This window comes from Cyprinodon variegatus, unplaced genomic scaffold, assembly GCF_000732505.1.
Source record: "Cyprinodon variegatus isolate N-32 unplaced genomic scaffold, C_variegatus-1.0 Scaffold545, whole genome shotgun sequence".
NCBI lineage: Eukaryota > Metazoa > Chordata > Actinopteri > Cyprinodontiformes > Cyprinodontidae > Cyprinodon > Cyprinodon variegatus.
Window position 1 is genome coordinate 93,855 of NW_015150998.1, and position 20,431 is coordinate 114,285.

At 39.6% G+C, this 20,431-nt stretch overlaps 1 protein-coding gene across 2 annotated transcripts; it reads left to right on the forward strand.

Annotated features, from left to right (window-relative positions):
• Nucleotides 1–907: 907 nt before the first annotated feature.
• On the forward strand, nt 908–20,413 carry fam73a (family with sequence similarity 73 member A). Of its 2 annotated transcripts, none has more exons than XM_015391508.1 (16): nt 908–1,008; nt 2,247–2,409; nt 4,463–4,625; nt 9,912–10,036; nt 10,177–10,309; nt 10,398–10,534; nt 12,697–12,820; nt 13,504–13,604; nt 15,691–15,800; nt 17,850–17,922; nt 18,027–18,113; nt 18,201–18,299; nt 18,411–18,545; nt 18,625–18,678; nt 18,763–18,879; nt 19,073–20,413. In XM_015391508.1, the coding sequence occupies exons 2-16, from the start codon at nt 2,311–2,313 to the stop codon at nt 19,289–19,291; spliced, it is 1,776 nt and encodes a 591-aa protein (XP_015246994.1). In that variant the 5' UTR covers nt 908–1,008; nt 2,247–2,310; the 3' UTR covers nt 19,292–20,413. The 2 variants fall into 2 exon arrangements, with proteins under 2 accessions (XP_015246994.1, XP_015246995.1); XM_015391509.1 differs by having other exon boundaries at nt 914–1,014.
• The last annotated feature ends 18 nt before the right edge of the window (nt 20,414–20,431 follow it).

The window sequence follows — 20,431 nt, forward strand, 5'->3', positions numbered from 1 at the left end:
TTTTCACAGCAGAAATGGTGTCAATAACACTAAGCTTACAATGGGTAGAGGAGGTTAGACCAGACAGGGTGGTGGTATGCACACATTCCAAAGCAGTTTTAGAAACTATTCAGGGAGAATGAAATGATTGAAAAGATTTAGAATTAGAAATCCAGCACAGTCTATCTAGATTATATAGGGGTGGAACTGATATTTGGTTATATTGGGTTCCATCACATCAAGCTGTAAAAGGCAATGAAAAAGCGGATATATTAGCAAAAAAGGGCTTTAGAGGGAACAATGACAATTACAATTCCTTTTGGGAAAGGGGAAGGTGAATCACTTATTAAGAGGAAAGAAATGGAAAAATGGCAAAAAAAAATGGACGAAGATAAGAAAGGAAGAGGATTAAATAAGGTACAAAAATCAGCATTAAATAGAATCATTAATGAGAGAAACAGAAGAGAAGAAGTAATTATCACCAGATTAAGAGTGGGTCATACCTATTTTAATGACAATTTATATTTAATAGGGAGGAAAATAATAATAAATGTGAAGGATGTGGAGAAAAAGAAAATGTAGAACATGTCCTGATGAAGAAACTTATGAACCTGAAAGGGAGAAATTGAGAAGGATGCTTGAAAGGACAGGCAAAGAATGGAGTCTTAAAGGAATATTGGGAAATGAAGGAAAATGAAGGAAAAATAAAAGGATATACACAGATTAAGGAAAGCATTATGTATTTATCTACAGAATACAAAATAAAAAAAAATAGAATTTCAATGTAAAGTAATGTTGCTACACACTCATGTACAGTAGGTGGCGGTATGCACCTTAAAGTTACTTGCGATCCGCCATAATAGAAAAGAGGAAGAAGAGCGTGCTTTTATTTTGAAGGACAACCTGCAGTTGGAGAGCGTTACGTCACGTGCGGCGCAAGTCCTTCACCCGTCTTGTTGCTGAGGTCAGCCGCAGGAGCGGATAAGCAACCGGGAAAGGGAGCGGAGCTTGTGGAGGAAAGCAGATAATGTACCGGTGATATTTGTTTGACTCTTCCCGTTTCACATTCATACAGGAGTTAGAAAATATTTATTCAGTAATACGGTTTATTTTTTGCCAGTTTAAATAATTTAGCTATCATGCTGTCTGAGTTAGCCTCTAGCTACCATCATTGCTGAAACATGTGCTAATGTAATTATCAGCGGCAGAATATCAATGTCACCAGCGAGCCTTTGTGTTTGAAATGTGCTTAAAATATTTAAAAGAACACTGTAGCTTATTAGATGCAAGTTTTAAGTTTTACGAAAGCCAATTAATGTTTGTTATGATCTGGTGGAAATAGTGAATGAAATCATAAGATAATTTTTTTATGTTTTTAAACCAATGCTAGTGACAACACCAAACTAAAATAAAGGTTAGAATAAACCATAATAGCAGAATTAGCAAAGAAATTAAATATTGCCAGAAAAACGTGTGTGAATAATAAATAGGATCTTTAATCACGAGCTTATTTATTTCTTCTTTCATTCTTTTAATGGAACCAGATATAGAATTTCTACGAGATTTAAAATAGACTGTGAATTTTTTACATCAATGTTTGTTGTAGCTAATTTTTTTTTAACTATAATTCATGTGACAATTTAAGATTATTTATAAGCCAAAATTCCAAAATAAAAACAAGCAGATTTCCTTAGCAAATTGTATGAATCTTGTGGATGATGCCTTTCAGGTTTTAGTATTTTATTGCAACTGTTATTTAAACATCTAATAGTGTCATATTGGTTCATGTATATAAAACAGAGGGGGGTATGTTGGTATAATTTCTCAGCAATTTATAAGTGATACAGTTCACCTTATGAATTTATGACTTATACTAAAAAGTTAGAATCAGTTGGGTAATAGAGCCATGTGGTCTAGCCAGGAGTTTCTCAAATCTAATTAGATCTTGCATACTTTACTGATCCCATCATGTAAGCCAGTTCTTATTACACGTAATACTTTGTTTGCTTTGATATGATACTGTAAAGATAAAATGAAAATGTTGTGATTATTTAAGTTATCATTCATGATTTCATTTCATGTAATTGTTAAAAAATGTGTTCATGTTATCGAAATGTTTTGTAATGTTAACCGTTTGCACTTAAAACTGATCCCAGTTCAGGCTTCCTTTGGAATTTGCACGTACTGAACATCTGAGGCTTTACATAACGGCATCTTTATACCCCCTGAGCTGTCTGAGGTTAAATCTCCGCTGCTGTCGTCCTCAGCGGCTCCGGTGGAATGACGGTGAACATCAACTCGTTGCCAAGTCATGGATAAAGTGCTGCCAAAATGACACAGGAAACCCTGACAAGCTCCCAGCTGTCCATCAAAGCCGCTGCTCTGCGCATGGTTGACCTCCCAGTGTCCGTCTACAGCTCCCTGACACAGGTGAGCATGAGTGTTCATGTGTTTATTTATTGGTAGAGATCTCTATGCCGGTATTCTATAAACTTTTAGTGAACACATTTTTAGAAACATAGCTGCACCTTCATTAACCAAATTACACATAACAATTTATACATTTGTCAATCAATATCAATGCGTTTTTGCACTATGTTTTTTTTTTTCTCCCACACTGTTTACATTTCATCACTGTTGCACTTTAAGGAATGGAAATCTTTATTTTACTGCCAAGCTGCTGCTCATGCAAAGCTGTATACAAAATGACAATAAAAGTTGTCTAAGTCTAAATTGCAGAGTTTAATAAGACAGAATAGAAATGCATCAATTAAGACAAAGAAAAATCAGATTTACCTCTCATTGGCTTAGATTTGAGATCAGACAAAATGAAAAATCATATAGTTTTTATAAACTGTTTATTTAATACATCAAAACTAAGAACACTTACAATTTTCATAAATTAAAGAAATTAATTTAGAATTAGAATAAGGAAGACATGTAAATGAAATTTGTAAATTAAAGTGACTTCATTATTTAGGGTTGTTTTTTTTTTTCTTTTCTTAGTTTAATAGTTTAACTTTCACATTGCTTTTGTTTATATGTTTCAGGTGAGGAAAACGCCTCTATTTTCTTTTAGTCACCATTATATTTCTGTGTTTATCCAAAGGGCAGGAGTATTTGTTTGATTTAGGTCATGAAGCTGGTCTAATATGATTAGAGCAGTCTGGTTCTAGCAGGTCTTAAAAGTGCAGAGCTCCACCACTAATAAAGCAATCAGTCTATTATAAAGGACAATAAAACGCATGTTCTTCATCATGTTTAAGCTTTTTTTAAGCTTTAATTGTATAAATATAACATATTATAATTAATTAATTAATTAATTATTATTATAAATATAATATTTAGAAGCACAGTCTCTTTGCCCAGCCATCTCACTCTGTGTTTAAATACACATTCAGAAGGTTTTTCAGGCTTTCTGAAATTATATAAGCAAGGTTTAATGATTTCCATAGTTACGAAGCTCTTATTGAAAGTATTCTGGGATTATCAGTCAGTAAAAATTGGTGATAGAAGATGTAGAGCATCGTGGTTTGCATTTAACATCAGCACAGACTTTGGTAATTAGGAGGGAAAAAAGCTGCAGTGTCTGGTTTGAAAGAAGGGAGAGCTTTCATTCGTCAGATAGAAGCTCTTTTCCTTTGCATAAATAAGATCAACACACAGCACTGTACCAACATTCAGCGTCATACTTCTTTCAATGCTTTGATTGTTTAAACCGCTGGACACTTTGTCACATAAGTGACTGGGACGTAAATTAGTTTGTGACTCTTGTTATAGAAAAAAGAAGAAGCAGATAAAAGGCTGTCTACATATATATATATATATATATATATATATATATATTTGGTGATATTAAATGATTCATTGTTCAGATCATTGGAAGCAGACATCATCTTCATTTGCTCCAAAAGTCCGGCACAGCATTGGCATCATATCCTGCCAGACAGATTCTGTGATAATAAAGGATTTAGGACTACTGTATTTTAATTTCTATAAATCAACTGTTTTTTTTATTTATAGTTAATATTTGGTTAATGTTTTAGAAATAGACAGTTTTACTATATGGTTCTGGTTTTGCAGATTCAACACTCAAAGCTGACTTCCCCAGTAGAAATATATATATATATTTTATATTTGCATTAATAGGGATTTTTGAGTGTAAAGTTTTTATCTCTAAAATATTATCTCAACATAATATACCTAGGATATGAATATGAAAAGTTTCCTGTTGAGTCATAAATACATTTTTAAGTTTTAAAACTTGTGCTTTTTGAATTCTAAATACTAAAAGGGTTAAAATGTACAATTTTAAAATGTTGTTATAAATGACTTTGGGCCAAATCTCAATGTTTTAAGAACAAGAACCTGTTAGCCATGTTGGCATTAGCATGCTGAAGCCAAAATCCTAACCACTGTAATTTTAATGGTGTGTATATATACATATATATATAATTAATTGTTAAGGGTTTCTGTCCTCCAGGTGAGCGTCAGCGCCGGCACCAAGAAGCTGGTGGCAGCCACAACCTTGGGTACCATCTCACTCCTCTTCCTCGCTCGCCGCTTTAAAAGGAGGAAGGGCAAAAAGAAGGGTCAGTGGGACCAGGCTGCTTTCGAGTTGGTCTCCCCAGCTGCTGCAGAAAACGGTAAGTTTTCCTGATGCTCCAGCATATTCCTGTTGACTCTGAGGCTCCTCTTAGTACATAAAGCCATTTCCTTGTTTCTACATAATTTCATTAGCGCAGTTAAAGGCTCGAATCTTTTGTGTCGTTTTTCATTACTTCTTCACACTTAAAGTTGTCTACTTCAACCAAATCCTTTCAATCTAAAGGTTGTTTGATTTAAAAGCCAATTTCTCTGTTTAGTCAGTAACATCTTTTTCTGTTTAAACTTTATCTCCTTAGATAACACCAGCCAAGACATCAGCGTCTCCTTCAACTCCAAGAATGGCAGCTCAGCTGGTTCCGGGCTGGTTCTCACCACCAGAGACTACAGTAAACTATCCGGGTCTATGATGAGCCTGGCTTCGGTAAACCTCCCGTCATTTTACATGAACAAAACCAGATTCACTTCTCTGGATTTTAAAACAGGAATACCTACAATTATTTCCTATTACTGTGTGAAATGCTGTAATGGTTTGAGGGGTAAGCGTCCTCTTTGTGTCACAAGGTAAAAAGTGTGAACTCGTCCAGCAGCAGCACCTGTGCAAATGAATCCATCAGTTGGGAAGGAGGGAGGGATGCTGATGTGTGCAGCGTGGTCAACTTGTCTGTTACTACACCTGAAAATCTCTACCTTATGGGTGAGGACACGCTGCCTTTTAATAATGAGCTTTTAATTTGTCATAACAGTAGACCGCCTGATGTTAGAGCGTGTGTATTCTCTCCCAGGCATGGATTTATTTGAGGAGGCGCTGCAGCACTGGGAGGAGGCGCTGACGTTCAGGAGCAGACAGGGGGACGAAGACGCCATCTGCACCTCCGTCAAAACAGGAGCTGGAGATGCAATTGCTGAACAGAGCATGGAGGTAAATCACATTGAACACATGTTCCTGTGGCACCAGAGCCCATTTCTCAGTTGTTGTGGACAAATAGAGCAGTAATGTTAATGCATCAGGACCCTAAGGGCGAAAGGAGAATGAACTTTAAATCTTCTTAGGAAATTTTGCGGTAGAGCCTCCTAACGGAGAGAGCAGCTTCTCTAAAAAGAAGCACCAACTTAAATTCATTTCTTCAGTTGTAACAAGTAATTGAATCAAGTTGATCCAACTTAATAAATTAAGTCGAAAAAGTAAATTACTTTGTGCAAACTTAATTCCATTACTTGTCACCAATTGAAGCCATACATTTAAATTGGAGCTGCATTTTCTTTTTACTGTATCTGTTGTTAGGGTTTGTTTGATTCGTTAATGAATGGTGTTTTTTTTTCCCCTCAGAATTATGTGACATTTTCCATCTATATGTAAATTTTACCATGTAAATGGAGGAAGAAAAAGCAATATCGGCTTAAAGGGGTCATAGAATGCAAAACTGAGTTTACATTGTCATAGATGAATAACGATAGTTCAGTGGGGGAAATGGACGTACAGAGAAGTTCAAACCCCATCAACACCTCCTTTCTCTGCAAATCTCACAATTCTAAACTTCCACCATAAAACGGGCGAATTCAGACGAAGCGCCGAATTGATGCTAACTCGGGGATGTTGCCTTATTTGGCTCTGGCCTGTACTTTTGTCACACACTGAAATTGACATACAGACCATCCCACTGGTTCACCATCGTAAATGCAGTGTTCCAGGCTGCACGGAGAAAAGGGGAAAATTTTCACAGTCTTCACAAGGATCTGAAGACTGGACAGGCATGGATTATTTTTGTCTATCAGAAGATTCCTGCAAAGTTTGGGTGAAGGCTGCTGGGCTCCTGACTGGCATTCAAACCGAGCCGTGAGCTCAGGGGCTGGTCTGGGAACCCTGGCGGCCGGGGATGGAGCAACCGAACACGACCCAGTGATGGTATGCGCCCCACCGCCTGCCTTACCGTGCTTCCCCCTGCCCACGGGGTTGCGGCTTCCGTCCCCTGCCGGCTCCCTCCCCCCTGTCCGCCGGAGTTCCCGGACCAGCCCCGGAGCTGACGGCTCGGTTCTGCTGAACTGTATTTGACCAAAATCCCAGACGATTTTGAAATTCCCCCCGGACATTTTTTTAGGTATGAAAAGTAGGATATGTCTGGGAAAAAGAGGACCTCTGGTCACCCTACCATATCAACAATTTGATGTTTCAATGAGTACTTGTTGCTATGATGTGTCTTTGCTCAGCAGCTTCACTCATTGTAAACCAACCAATCAGCGCACAGCTCATCTAAATATTCATGAGCATACCATAAATGAAGAAAACCTGTCATTTCATTCTGGGGCTTTTAACCAGGCTTGCATTAGGGCTCATAGAACAGCAAATATGCTTTTTTCAGCCCAACCAATGTTACACACCCTATTCAGAGACCTTAAGGACCAGCACCAAATACCCTATAGAATCATTCTATGACCCCCTTAAGAATTAGTCCAAAACTATCAACATCACGCATAGAATCAGTTAGACTGGGGTTGTTACTACGTTTTAATTTAAAACTTAACATTGACACCTAGGAGAGTACTTAATACTCGATAACATTGGAATAAAAATATGACAAATGATTAAAGGGATAAAAAAATATTTTTATTAACATGAAAAACTCATCCTTTTTTTCAGCATGGCATATACATTCTCTGCAGATTCAAGTGTTCAAATAAATGCAAAATAGTTAACCCAAATATAACACAATCTGGTTTTATTTTAAGGTCATCTGAGGAATTATTCTTTTAACGTGTAACAAATCCTCACATCTAAAATTAACAATGGCAAAACTGTTCAAAGAAACCCTTGACGCTAGTATCAGTACCATACCAAATAAATGTTTCGTCATATCCAGATAGGCTGTATTAGAACTTATGCTTTTTGGAGAATCAATATTTTTGACAACCTTAGATTAGACTGAGCTTTATAGAAGCTGTATGGGTCGATCGGTAGTAAAGGACTTAAAAACATTTCTGAGGCTATCAAGTCTTAGGTTAAATAAAGAGGGTGGATATTAGGACAGTGCTCAGCCAGTTCCTGTCTGCATCGTTAACGATTGACTGTGCCTCTCCTCTGTTCAGGACGTCATCAGCGCAGAGTTTATCCTCAGGCTGAAGTCTCTGCTGCAGCGGGCTTATCGCCTGCAGGAGGAGTTTGAGGGAGTGCTGGGAATGTCGGAGCCTTCGTCCCACAGCAGCAGCCAGGGTGAGTCACATGCAGCTGTGTCATTCTTCACAGAGCAAAGCTGTAGTCCTTGTCTGTCTCATCCAAAGGCTGTCTGAACTCTGCAGGGTTAATCTGAAATATGTATTCAGCTCTAAATGCAGTGGGTTTGCTTTTTCAATTTGTCCTTTAAAGTTGTTTGTTTATCAATCTGTCCATTAGTTTATTTTTAAATTGTATTATATATATATCCCGTTTCTTTAATCCATTAGTTTGTCTATCATCCTTCTTTGTCAGTTTATTAATCTCTCCTTTCCTGCCCCAACAATCTGCTCATCCATTTTTGTCCATCTTTCTGTTTTTCTATCTATTCATCCATTTATCTTTTCATGTCAATGTCTATAAAACTGTTATAAATTTGCTTATTTTGCCAGCATAGATTCAGAATTTGTCTAGAATTTAAAAATGAATGCGTAGAAGTCACATTTGCAGAAATGAACTCCATGTTTCATGTTAGAGGGTTTTTATCTCCACTTTTTGATCAGTTTGATGCAGAAAAAGTCGTCAGGAAATGAAGTGCAGAGAACAAATATAGTGTGATATATCTCCCTGCATTTACAGATTCTATATGCAAAGAAACTCAGTTTAGAGCCATATGCCAATACTGGAAACGCCTCAAACTCCAGAGCTTTGTGAATATTTTTATGCCCTCCACCCCAACAGATCAAATGGCGGACCTTCTGGCCAGAGAGGACCTGGACGACGTCTGTCTTAGAGACAGCCTCAGCATCGCTTCAAATGACTCTTTTGTGTCTGCAGCCGAGGTAGGAAACACAAAACATTTCTCTGCAGACTCTCTGAGTGAAGTAAATATTTTAGATTCTTCTTCATTTAAAGATGCAGTAGGAGATATTTTCTAACGCATTTCTTTACCATGTGGCTTAAAGATCTCCCCACAGCAGTGAAATAGAAAGTCTGGAAGTGAAACTAAAATAAATGGTCCATGCTACAGTGATAAATCAATGACTAACCTCAACCAATCACAAAAGACTGTCCGTTGTACAGGATTGGTTCCTAACACGTCAATCATGGACGTCTTCTTGTCCCTCACCCCTGTGCGTGTATCCTGACACGTGAACGAATCGACCCCCCAATGCTCGTGCAGGACCCCGTCGCTCTGTCTCCAGCCCCGGAGCTCACGGCTCGGTTCTGCTGCACTGTAGTCGACCAAAATCCTGGACGAATTTGAAATTCCCCCGAACATTTTTTATTCGGTATGAAAATTAGGACATGTCCCGGAAAAAGAAGACATCTGGTCACCCTATTCACACCTAAAGCAGCAAGCGCAGCAAAAACGGGCTTGCTGCTTCATTTTTTATGCTTGTACAAGTTTAGTTCTGACGCGCGGCTGAAGCATCTTTGCTGCTCTGGCTGCGCGATGGAAAAAGTGGGTGTGATGCGTGTTGGGCAGAGCTACCCTATCCTTTCTTTGCCTGGAACAATGGCAGCTATTTTTGCTGTGATCGGTCTGTAAAAAGTAGTTTAAATCTATTTGTACTGCCTTCAAATATTATTTCTCCGACCCCCGTAGATGGGCGGTGTGTTGTCACTAGGAATCCCATTCAACAGCAGCCTAAGGCCCGGTCGCCTCCTCGCGGCTCGCCGTGGCGGCTGGAAAGCCTTTTTTATGTCCGTAATCCAAGCTTGTTGGAACCGTTTTTTCCAAGATCACCTACGGCACCTTTCATGGGAGTTTTTGTAATTTTTTTTACTGTGAATATTATTAATGGCGCTCCATTAAACCAGATCTCATTCTTTTAAAACAGTTTTGGACTTTAATATCTCACTCATCAAGTTTTATTTTATTTTTACTGTACACGAGCTTTTGTTTCTGATTGATGCATCTAATGGCATCGAAACGAGGAATTCCAGTAAACATGGAAAACGTCTAAATGCGTCTTTAACCTTGTAGCGNAGCATTAAACCAAAAAAAAACAAAAAACTAAGGCTTGAGTCTTTTGTGTCATTTTTCCTTACTTCTTCACACTTAAAGTTGTCTACTTCAACCAAATCCTTTCAATCTAAAGGTTGTTTGATTTAAAAAGCCAATTTCTCTGTTTAGTCAGTAACATCTTTTTCTGTTTAAACTTTATCTCCTTAGATAACACCAGCCAAGACATCAGCGTCTCCTTCAACTCCAAGAATGGCAGCTCAGCTGGTTCTGGGCTGGTTCTCACCACCAGAGACTACAGTAAACTATCCGGGTCTATGATGAGCCTGGCTTCGGTAAACCTCCCGTCATTTTACATGAACAAAACCAGATTCACTTCTCTGGATTTAAAACACGAATCCCTACAATTATTTTGCTATTACTGTGTGAGATTCTGTAATTGTTTGAGGGGTAAGCGTCCTCTTTGTGTCACAAGGTAAAAAGTGTGAACTCGTCCAGCAGCAGCACCTGTGCAAATGAATCCATCAGTTGGGAAGGAGGGAGGGATGCTGATGTGTGCAGCGTGGTCAACTTGTCTGTTACTACACCTGAAAATCTCTACCTTATGGGTGAGGACACGCTGCCTTTTAATAATGAGCTTTTAATTTGTCATAACAGTAGACCGCCTGATGTTAGAGCGTGTGTATTCTCTCCCAGGCATGGATTTATTTGAGGAGGCGCTGCAGCACTGGGAGGAGGCGCTGACGTTCAGGAGCAGACAGGGGGACGAAGACGCCATCTGCACCTCCGTCAAAACAGGAGCTGGAGATGCAATTGCTGAACAGAGCATGGAGGTAAATCACATTGAACACATGTTCCTGTGGCACCAGAGCCCATTTCTCAGTTGTTGTGGACAAATAGAGCAGTAATGTTAATGCATCAGGACCCTAAGGGCGAAAGGAGAATGAACTTTAAATCTTCTTAGGAAATTTTGCGGTAGAGCCTCCTAACGGAGAGAGCAGCTTCTCTAAAAAGAAGCACCAACTTAAATTCATTTCTTCAGTTGTAACAAGTAATTGAATCAAGTTGATCCAACTTAATAAATTAAGTCGAAAAAGTAAATTACTTTGTGCAAACTTAATTCCATTACTTGTCACCAATTGAAGCCATACATTTAAATTGGAGCTGCATTTTCTTTTTACTGTATCTGTTGTTAGGGTTTGTTTGATTCGTTAATGAATGGTGTTTTTTTTTCCCCTCAGAATTATGTGACATTTTCCATCTATATGTAAATTTTACCATGTAAATGGAGGAAGAAAAAGCAATATCGGCTTAAAGGGGTCATAGAATGCAAAACTGAGTTTACATTGTCATAGATGAATAACGATAGTTCAGTGGGGGAAATGGACGTACAGAGAAGTTCAAACCCCATCAACACCTCCTTTCTCTGCAAATCTCACAATTCTAAACTTCCACCATAAAACGGGCGAATTCAGACGAAGCGCCGAATTGATGCTAACTCGGGGATGTTGCCTTATTTGGCTCTGGCCTGTACTTTTGTCACACACTGAAATTGACATACAGACCAGCCCACTGGTTCACTATCGTAAATGCAGTGTTCCAGGCTGCACGGAGAAAAGGGGAAAATTTTCACAGTCTTCACAAGGATCTGAAGACTGGACAGGCATGGATTATTTTTGTCTATCAGAAGATTCCTGCAAAGTTTGGGTGAAGGCTGCTGGGCTCCTGACTGGCATTCAAACCGAGCCGTGAGCTCAGGGGCTGGTCTGGGAACCCTGGCGGCCGGGGATGGAGCAACCGAACACGACCCAGTGATGGTATGCGCCCCACCGCCTGCCTTACCGTGCTTCCCCCTGCCCACGGGGTTGCGGCTTCCGTCCCCTGCCGGCTCCCTCCCCCCTGTCCGCCGGAGTTCCCGGACCAGCCCCGGAGCTGACGGCTCGGTTCTGCTGAACTGTATTTGACCAAAATCCCAGACGATTTTGAAATTCCCCCCGGACATTTTTTTAGGTATGAAAAGTAGGATATGTCTGGGAAAAAGAGGACCTCTGGTCACCCTACCATATCAACAATTTGATGTTTCAATGAGTACTTGTTGCTATGATGTGTCTTTGCTCAGCAGCTTCACTCATTGTAAACCAACCAATCAGCGCACCGCTCATCTAAATATTCATGAGCATACCATAAATGAAGAAAACCTGTCATTTCATTCTGGGGCTTTTAACCAGGCTTGGATTTGGGCTCATAGAACAGCAAATATGCTTTTTTCAGCCCAACCAATGTTACACACCCTATTCAGAGACCTTAAGGACCAGCACCAAATACCCTATAGAATCATTCTATGACCCCCTTAAGAATTAGTCCAAAACTATCAACATCACGCATAGAATCAGTTAGACTGGGGTTGTTACTACGTTTTAATTTAAAACTTAACATTGACACCTAGGAGAGTACTTAATACTCGATAACATTGGAATAAAAATATGACAAATGATTAAAGGGATAAAAAAATATTTTTATTAACATGAAAAACTCATCCTTTTTTTCAGCATGGCATATACATTCTCTGCAGATTCAAGTGTTCAAATAAATGCAAAATAGTTAACCCAAATATAACACAATCTGGTTTTATTTTAAGGTCATCTGAGGAATTATTCTTTTAACGTGTAACAAATCCTCACATCTAAAATTAACAATGGCAAAACTGTTCAAAGAAACCCTTGACGCTAGTATCAGTACCATACCAAATAAATGTTTCGTCATATCCAGATAGGCTGTATTAGAACTTATGCTTTTTGGAGAATCAATATTTTTGACAACCTTAGATTAGACTGAGCTTTATAGAAGCTGTATGGGTCGATCGGTAGTAAAGGACTTAAAAACATTTCTGAGGCTATCAAGTCTTAGGTTAAATAAAGAGGGTGGATATTAGGACAGTGCTCAGCCAGTTCCTGTCTGCATCGTTAACGATTGACTGTGCCTCTCCTCTGTTCAGGACGTCATCAGCGCAGAGTTTATCCTCAGGCTGAAGTCTCTGCTGCAGCGGGCTTATCGCCTGCAGGAGGAGTTTGAGGGAGTGCTGGGAATGTCGGAGCCTTCGTCCCACAGCAGCAGCCAGGGTGAGTCACATATGCAGCTGTGTCATTCTTCACAGAGCAAAGCTGTAGTCCTTGTCTGTCTCATCCAAAGGCTGTCTGAACTCTGCAGGGTTAATCTGAAATATGTATTCAGCTCTAAATGCAGTGGGTTTGCTTTTTCAATTTGTCCTTTAAAGTTGTTTGTTTATCAATCTGTCCATTAGTTTATTTTTAAATTGTATTATATATATATCCCGTTTCTTTAATCCATTAGTTTGTCTATCATCCTTCTTTGTCAGTTTATTAATCTCTCCTTTCCTGCCCCAACAATCTGCTCATCCATTTTTGTCCATCTTTCTGTTTTTCTATCTATTCATCCATTTATCTTTTCATGTCAATGTCTATAAAACTGTTATAAATTTGCTTATTTTGCCAGCATAGATTCAGAATTTGTCTAGAATTTAAAAATGAATGCGTAGAAGTCACATTTGCAGAAATGAACTCCATGTTTCATGTTAGAGGGTTTTTATCTCCACTTTTTGATCAGTTTGATGCAGAAAAAGTCGTCAGGAAATGAAGTGCAGAGAACAAATATAGTGTGATATATCTCCCTGCATTTACAGATTCTATATGCAAAGAAACTCAGTTTAGAGCCATATGCCAATACTGGAAACGCCTCAAACTCCAGAGCTTTGTGAATATTTTTATGCCCTCCACCCCAACAGATCAAATGGCGGACCTTCTGGCCAGAGAGGACCTGGACGACGTCTGTCTTAGAGACAGCCTCAGCATCGCTTCAAATGACTCTTTTGTGTCTGCAGCCGAGGTAGGAAACACAAAACATTTCTCTGCAGACTCTCTGAGTGAAGTAAATATTTTAGATTCTTCTTCATTTAAAGATGCAGTAGGAGATATTTTCTAACGCATTTCTTTACCATGTGGCTTAAAGATCTCCCCACAGCAGTGAAATAGAAAGTCTGGAAGTGAAACTAAAATAAATGGTCCATGCTACAGTGATAAATCAATGACTAACCTCAACCAATCACAAAAGACTGTCCGTTGTACAGGATTGGTTCCTAACACGTCAATCATGGACGTCTTCTTGTCCCTCACCCCTGTGCGTGTATCCTGACACGTGAACGAATCGACCCCCCAATGCTCGTGCAGGACCCCGTCGCTCTGTCTCCAGCCCCGGAGCTCACGGCTCGGTTCTGCTGCACTGTAGTCGACCAAAATCCTGGACGAATTTGAAATTCCCCCGAACATTTTTTATTCGGTATGAAAATTAGGACATGTCCCGGAAAAAGAAGACATCTGGTCACCCTATTCACACCTAAAGCAGCAAGCGCAGCAAAAACGGGCTTGCTGCTTCATTTTTTATGCTTGTACAAGTTTAGTTCTGACGCGCGGCTGAAGCATCTTTGCTGCTCTGGCTGCGCGATGGAAAAAGTGGGTGTGATGCGTGTTGGGCAGAGCTACCCTATCCTTTCTTTGCCTGGAACAATAGCAGCTATATTTGCTGTGATCGGTCTGTAAAAAGTAGTCTGAATCTATTTTTCCTTCAAATATTATTTCTCAGACCCCCGTAGACAGGCAGGGTGTTGTCACTAGGAATCCCATTCAACAGCAGCCTAAGGCCCGGTCGCCTCCTCGCGGCTCGCCGTGGCGGCTGGAAAGCCTTTTTTATGTCCGTAATCCAAGCTTGTTGGAACCGTTTTTTCCAAGATCACCTACGGCACCTTTCATGGGAGTTTTTGTAATTTTTTTTACTGTGAATGTTATTAATGGCACTCCATTAAACCAGATCTCATTCTTTTAAAACAGTTTTGGACTTTAATATCTCACTCATCAAGTTTTATTTTATTTTTACTGTACACGAGCTTTTGTTTCTGATTGATGCATCTAATGGCATCGAAACGAGGAATTCCAGTAAACATGGAAAACGTCTAAATGCGTCTTTAACCTTGTAGCGACGACTGATCTGCAGCATGAGGTTGACTGGAATAGCTGCAGCTTCACCACCCGCTGATAACCAGAAACTGGTTTATCTTCTTTTCTCATTAACTCTCCGTAGGGGCTCGAGCTTAGCATCCGGTGCTATTGTTAGCCTTGAACCACAGAGTGCAGAAATAAACTGCTTGTTAGGAATAATTATCTTGAAGAGATTCTAGTTTGGATTTTTTATTTTTATTAGGTAAAGGGTTCAGAGGAGGGTTTTAAATGTTTGACAAAGAATCTTAGTGGACATGGGTTTATATAAAAAACTTAAAATACCTGTGGCACCTTAAGTACTGGAGCAGACTGTGAGGAAATGATTGTAAAGAAAGAGAATGTGAGTCTGGCATTGTTTATGTGGTATATTCATCCCATTTCTGTTTTGTGAAAAAACTTTAACTGCCTCGTTTTCCTTTACCTTTACAAACGGTATTGATTTTTTTTTTTGTTTGTTTTACTGGATTTCTTGGATTTAGGAAGTCTTTGTGAACTTGAGTTTTTAGCCGTTTTAGCAGTCACTCTGAGCCTCAACCCTGATATCGTCTATTATCACATTTTAGTGGTGTATCAAGCTCTGTGATGTCTGTTTTAAGGTGTATCCCTTTGTAAATTTTCTTTCCAGTGTTTACTGTCAATAAAGCGGATGGAGATAAATACCATCTTTTAATGAGGAATACTTTACAGCAGATGTATTAAGTTTTTTTCATTCCTCTAAGCAACAAAGACCATGCTAATATTTTACCCGAAGACCACAGAAAGCCCTTCTTTGTCTAGTTTAATGCATTTGGATGTTGGGCATCAGCAATATTTCTTTTCTTTGTGAAAAGTTGATAAACCTGGAGAATTTTAACATGCCTAGAAAATGTTATTTTTACCTCTACAGTATCTAAAATGGAAACTGTTTCTGTTTGGCTCAGATGTCGGAGCACAGAGATCTGAGGAGCACTTTTCCTCTGGGACATCATCCTTTTTACGAGGAGGCGCTGCAGATGGCCGAGGAGGGCAAGATTTCCTGCAGGGTGCTTCGGTAAGAATCCTCAGGAGTTAGAGGGAACTTTATCAGCCTCAAAGCCTGTAGGGATTGTCTGGGATGCTGTTTTAGATTGGTGTTAAGATGTTCCCCACTTTAGAGGAAGTGGTTCAAAGCTCAGCTGAAAATAGTTTGGAACTTTCAGTTAAATCCCTGAAAAAGTGAGAGAGGCCATGAAAAACCCAGAGAGAAAGAGTTCTTGCTGGATTTTTCAGCCTTTCCCCTTCTAAATCCATCTTATTCAGCTTTCTTTGGAATTTATAATCCAAACTTTCTAGTTGTTTGATCAAAGGATTGTTACCTGCGATATAAAAATATAAGTTTGTTTTAACAATCCTTTTTTCCTGGGAGAATTTAAACCGTTAATCTCCAGCTGAGAAGAAACGGTTCCTGTGCCGCATTGTTTACATCCCGATTTATCACAGCAAGCCTCAAACAGTCAGGGAGAGAGGGATCTGCTACACGTTAAAGTCCTGGAGACAGGCAGGTTGTTTAAGGGGGCCAGATTGTAGTTAATCATGTTTTCTGCATATCAGACGACACCCTGGAGCTCCATGTCCTCTTCATCGGAGGCACAACCGTACCAGAGATGTATGAGTAACAATAGTGTAGAATTGCACCATCATTTCCATTAGCAGGTTGAATCTGGGCTGTTTTCTGCTAGTGTTCAATATTACAAATGAGGTCTAAAGGAGCATAGCGCAAGACAAGCAGTTGAAAAGACGCCGCCGTTTTACACACGCAATAGAGACTGGGGAAAAAAAACGTGTGCAACTGCATGAGTCTAGAGATATTATGTTATCTGAGCATCTTATCCTTTTATCAAAAAAGGAACACATCCAGGACAGGCCTGAGCTCGTCCGTGTGAAAAGCTTATTTATCCTTATTCCATGAGATCAGACTCAAACGTGGCCCTTTTCATCACACTAGACAAACATTTTTGTTTCTTATACTTGTGTGGAGACTGAGTTTAGACTGGTGGGGTTTGAGGTGCACTGATACTTTGTAGTGATATATCTTTACAAACCATCTGCCTTGTTTTCATGCTGCAGCAAAGCAGTCAGGTGAATAAGAGTTTACAGCACATCCTAGCCATGCCCAGTTCAGCCCTGATCACTCTAATGAACTGAATAATGCAGCCTATAAAGGGGAGCTAATTTTACATTTCTGGGAATTTTAAGGGCATGAATCGGAAAAGGAAAAAGTTACCTTTTAAAGCTGTGTAATGGACCTTAAAAGGTATAGTGGAGGATTTTCGGGAATTTAAAAACAAAAATAAAATAAATGCACATGCACAACCCTGTACCCGCTGGCGAGAGAGAACGCCTATTAAATGCGTGTGAGAGCATGCATGAGCCCATTTCTCCTCTAGGAGGTGTGGGGATGTAATAAGCCGGTCGCTCGGGTGGATCTCATCTCACCCATATTTATATATAAGAAGTTTCCTGCAAATAATACTACTGGAACATTCAAAAATATCATGACAAGCTTGTATGTGTATCTGGGTGCTGCAATGGAAATTTGGACATGTTTGCACGCTAAATTAGGATCTGTGGCCACCGTTTAACTACTAACGATCCAAATTACAAAAAACTTTACTTCCCTGAAATGTTACAGTGTAGAGGTAGATAACTTTTACTAGCAGTGTGAAATGGATTTCTCCAAAGAGCATGCCAAACTTTACCCGTCGAGTAGAAGCTTTGCAGCCGAGGTAACAGTGGGAAGCCCGACCTGTGCTTTCAGTGCACAGGTCGGGCTTCCCACTGTCACCTCGGAGGACCACTTATTTAGATGAAGCACCTGGAAAAAACATCCTCCACTATACCTTTAAATAAATGGAAAAAATCCACTGTTGTGCTTTTTCAGTTTGGGACTGATGAAAAGCTCTGCATGACATGGTCCAATTTTAACTTCAGCTATATTCTCTCAACCATTAGAGAACCAGAGAAACAACTGAGATTATTTTCTTTTATGCTCATACAAGCATCAGATGTTTTTGGTGGCGTTATCTGAATTATTTTTTCTGATTGATCTTATTTTTTTTAGAACTGAAATACTGGAGTGTCTCGGCGACTTGGACTTCCTGGCTAAGCTGCACTGTGTTCGGCAAGCATGTGAGGTACGCTCTAACTTCATCTCAGATGCCATACTGGAATCTGCTGCAGTTTAATCTGTTTGTCTTGAAAAGATTGTCCATTGTATAATTATTTTTTTTTTCTTTAGCTCATTTTGAGCGACAGGTCGACTAGAACATTCCTTGCTGACACTGGGAAGAAAATCCTGTCTTCAATAATAGTCAAAGCTCAGAAAGTAAGGTCTAAAACATGGCTCATGTCTGGAGTTCTCTTTAATGTTGGTGACGTTCTCCTCTTATGGGCGACTTTCTGTTTTTTTTAGAGTCCAAAAAGATTTGAAGAAGTGTTTGAGGAGTTGATTTTCTTTCTGGAGCAAACGGATCATTGGGAAGACACAGAGTTGGAACTCGCTTCTAGAGGGGTGTGTTGGAAAACTATTTTTGATATTAATCACTCCTAACAGCATTAAAAAAAAGCTGAGATTCTCATTTTTCTATTTTGGTTTAATATGTTTCACACCCTTTCTCACCAGGTTAGGCATTTAAACTTCTATGACGTTGTTCTGGACTTTATCCTGATGGATTCCTTTGAGGACCTGGAAAATCCTCCCATCTCCATCCAGAACGTGATCAACAACCGCTGGCTTAACAGCTCCTTTAAAGAAACGGTGATTTAAAGACTAGTTTTCACAGCCTGCAAAAAAATTTTGTGTTTCAGGCATTCTGTTAATCGGTTTCATTTTATAGGCAGTGGCATCAAGCTGCTGGTCGGTACTGAAGCAGAAGAGACAGCACTTGAAGGTATGAGTCTTAGTTTTTTTCTTTTACGGCAAGACTGAGCCTTTTTTCCTCCCAAATTCCTCTCTGTCTGGACTTTTTTTCTAGGTGTCCAACGGCTTCATCGCCCATTTCTACACGGTGTGTGAACAGATCAGCCCAGTCCTGGCGTGGGGCTTCCTGGGCCCAAAGAGCTCTCTGCACGAGTTCTGCTGCTTCTTTAAGGTCAGCTTATAGTTGTCTTGTCAACAGATTCACTCCTGAGGCCTTAACATAATAGCTTTTATTTATACCGAGATTGAGTCATATGTGGATTCCTCTAAAATACATTGAAGATTTTTGGTTGTGTTATAAAATGCCATAAAGTCGAGGGCAGCTATGTTTTTATCATGAAGCTCATCTTTTGTCTGTCCTGCAGGACCAGGTGCTTCACTTCCTGAAGGACGTTTTTGACCTGGATAAAGTGCGTTACTCCTCAGTGGAGACCCTGGCAGAGGACATGCTCCATCTCCTGCACCGGCGTTCTGAGCTGCTGTTGGCCTACCTGGGAGCCGACGCCCTGCGGCCCCTCAGTGGCTGCAGCCCCCTGCAGGTGCAGCTGGTCCCCAGCAATTTGCTGGAGGCACAAGTACAGTAACCTGCCAATGGGGAGTTGAATCCACTGACTTCAACCATCGGACCAAAGAAAGTTCCTTTCCAAACCATGAAGTGTAAAACAGACTTGCTGTGTGCTTTGTGGGTCTGCCTTCATCAGTGTCCTCTTTTCTCAGTGCCATAGTAGTGAAATATCACTCAGCAATAACATTTGTACTTTTAGCCTGGGGTGTTGCGCTTTGTAAATGAACTTCTATTTATTGCAGTTGCGAGCCATTAAACACTACAGGGAAAGTATTTGCTCATCTGTCTGAATAGAAAGCCAAAAGAAGCAGGGTTTATTTCAGGTGTTGCATTGATCTGCAAGAGCTTCAAACATGCAGTAGGCGTCATCTTTATGTAATGTGTTCATCTTCCTGAACACTAGCAATGCAATATTAGATTTATATGCTATTTAGCACCATTGTTGCTGTAAACTACTTGAAAAGGGAAAGTTTCCTTCTGACTGAAGAAGCTGACAGTCTGATATAAAACTAGTTGGGCTGTGAGCAGCTTGTGCCGGTCCCTTCTTACTGAGCACAAGAAGCCTTACCATGAAAGCTAGTATGTCACTGAATATCAGCTGAAAAACATCTTCCTTCTGGGGAATATGATTGACTGCCATGCAGAGAAAGCTCACGTCAAAGCTTGTGTGTTGGTGTAAATTTTTTTTTCTCCCTCACAAGTCAGAACCACCAACACCTTTGACTTAATACAGTCACTCCAGGATAAAAAGGGAAAACATCAATTTTCAAAGTAATTTGTGATTAGCATCTATTGTAACATGTTTTAGTCAATATTAGCTGTTAAAAAAAGAGATGGTGAATATTTAAAATACATTGACTGTTGTAATATAATCTAAACACCATCAATATCAATTGTCACAACTTTAGACTGTTGGTATCCAATATTAAAATATTGCCAATAGAGAGAAAGCTGTCTGCTGTACTTGATTCTGGCATGTTCTTTGAGTTGATCATTATCCTCATCAAAACAGTTGGAGAGGATTTGGTTCTGGGGGATAAAGAGCCATAGAAAGCAGCTTTTAACTATTGAAAAACCTTCTGGTTAATTCTAGCGGTAAATTATGGAAGAGCATAAGGGCCACTGGGGGGAATAAAAAAAAAGTCAGAATTCTGACTTT

Bases quoted from the DNA above. Each gene is read 5' to 3' on its own strand.
- fam73a (XM_015391508.1), top strand. From the start codon at position 2,311: ATGACACAGGAAACCCTGACAAGCTCCCAGCTGTCCATCAAAGCCGCT. The intron at 18,114-18,200 runs GTAAGGTCTAAA...TGTTTTTTTTAG, and splicing joins TAATAGTCAAAGCTCAGAAA to AGTCCAAAAAGATTTGAAGA. The intron at 18,546-18,624 runs GTGATTTAAAGA...TTCATTTTATAG, and splicing joins ACAGCTCCTTTAAAGAAACG to GCAGTGGCATCAAGCTGCTG.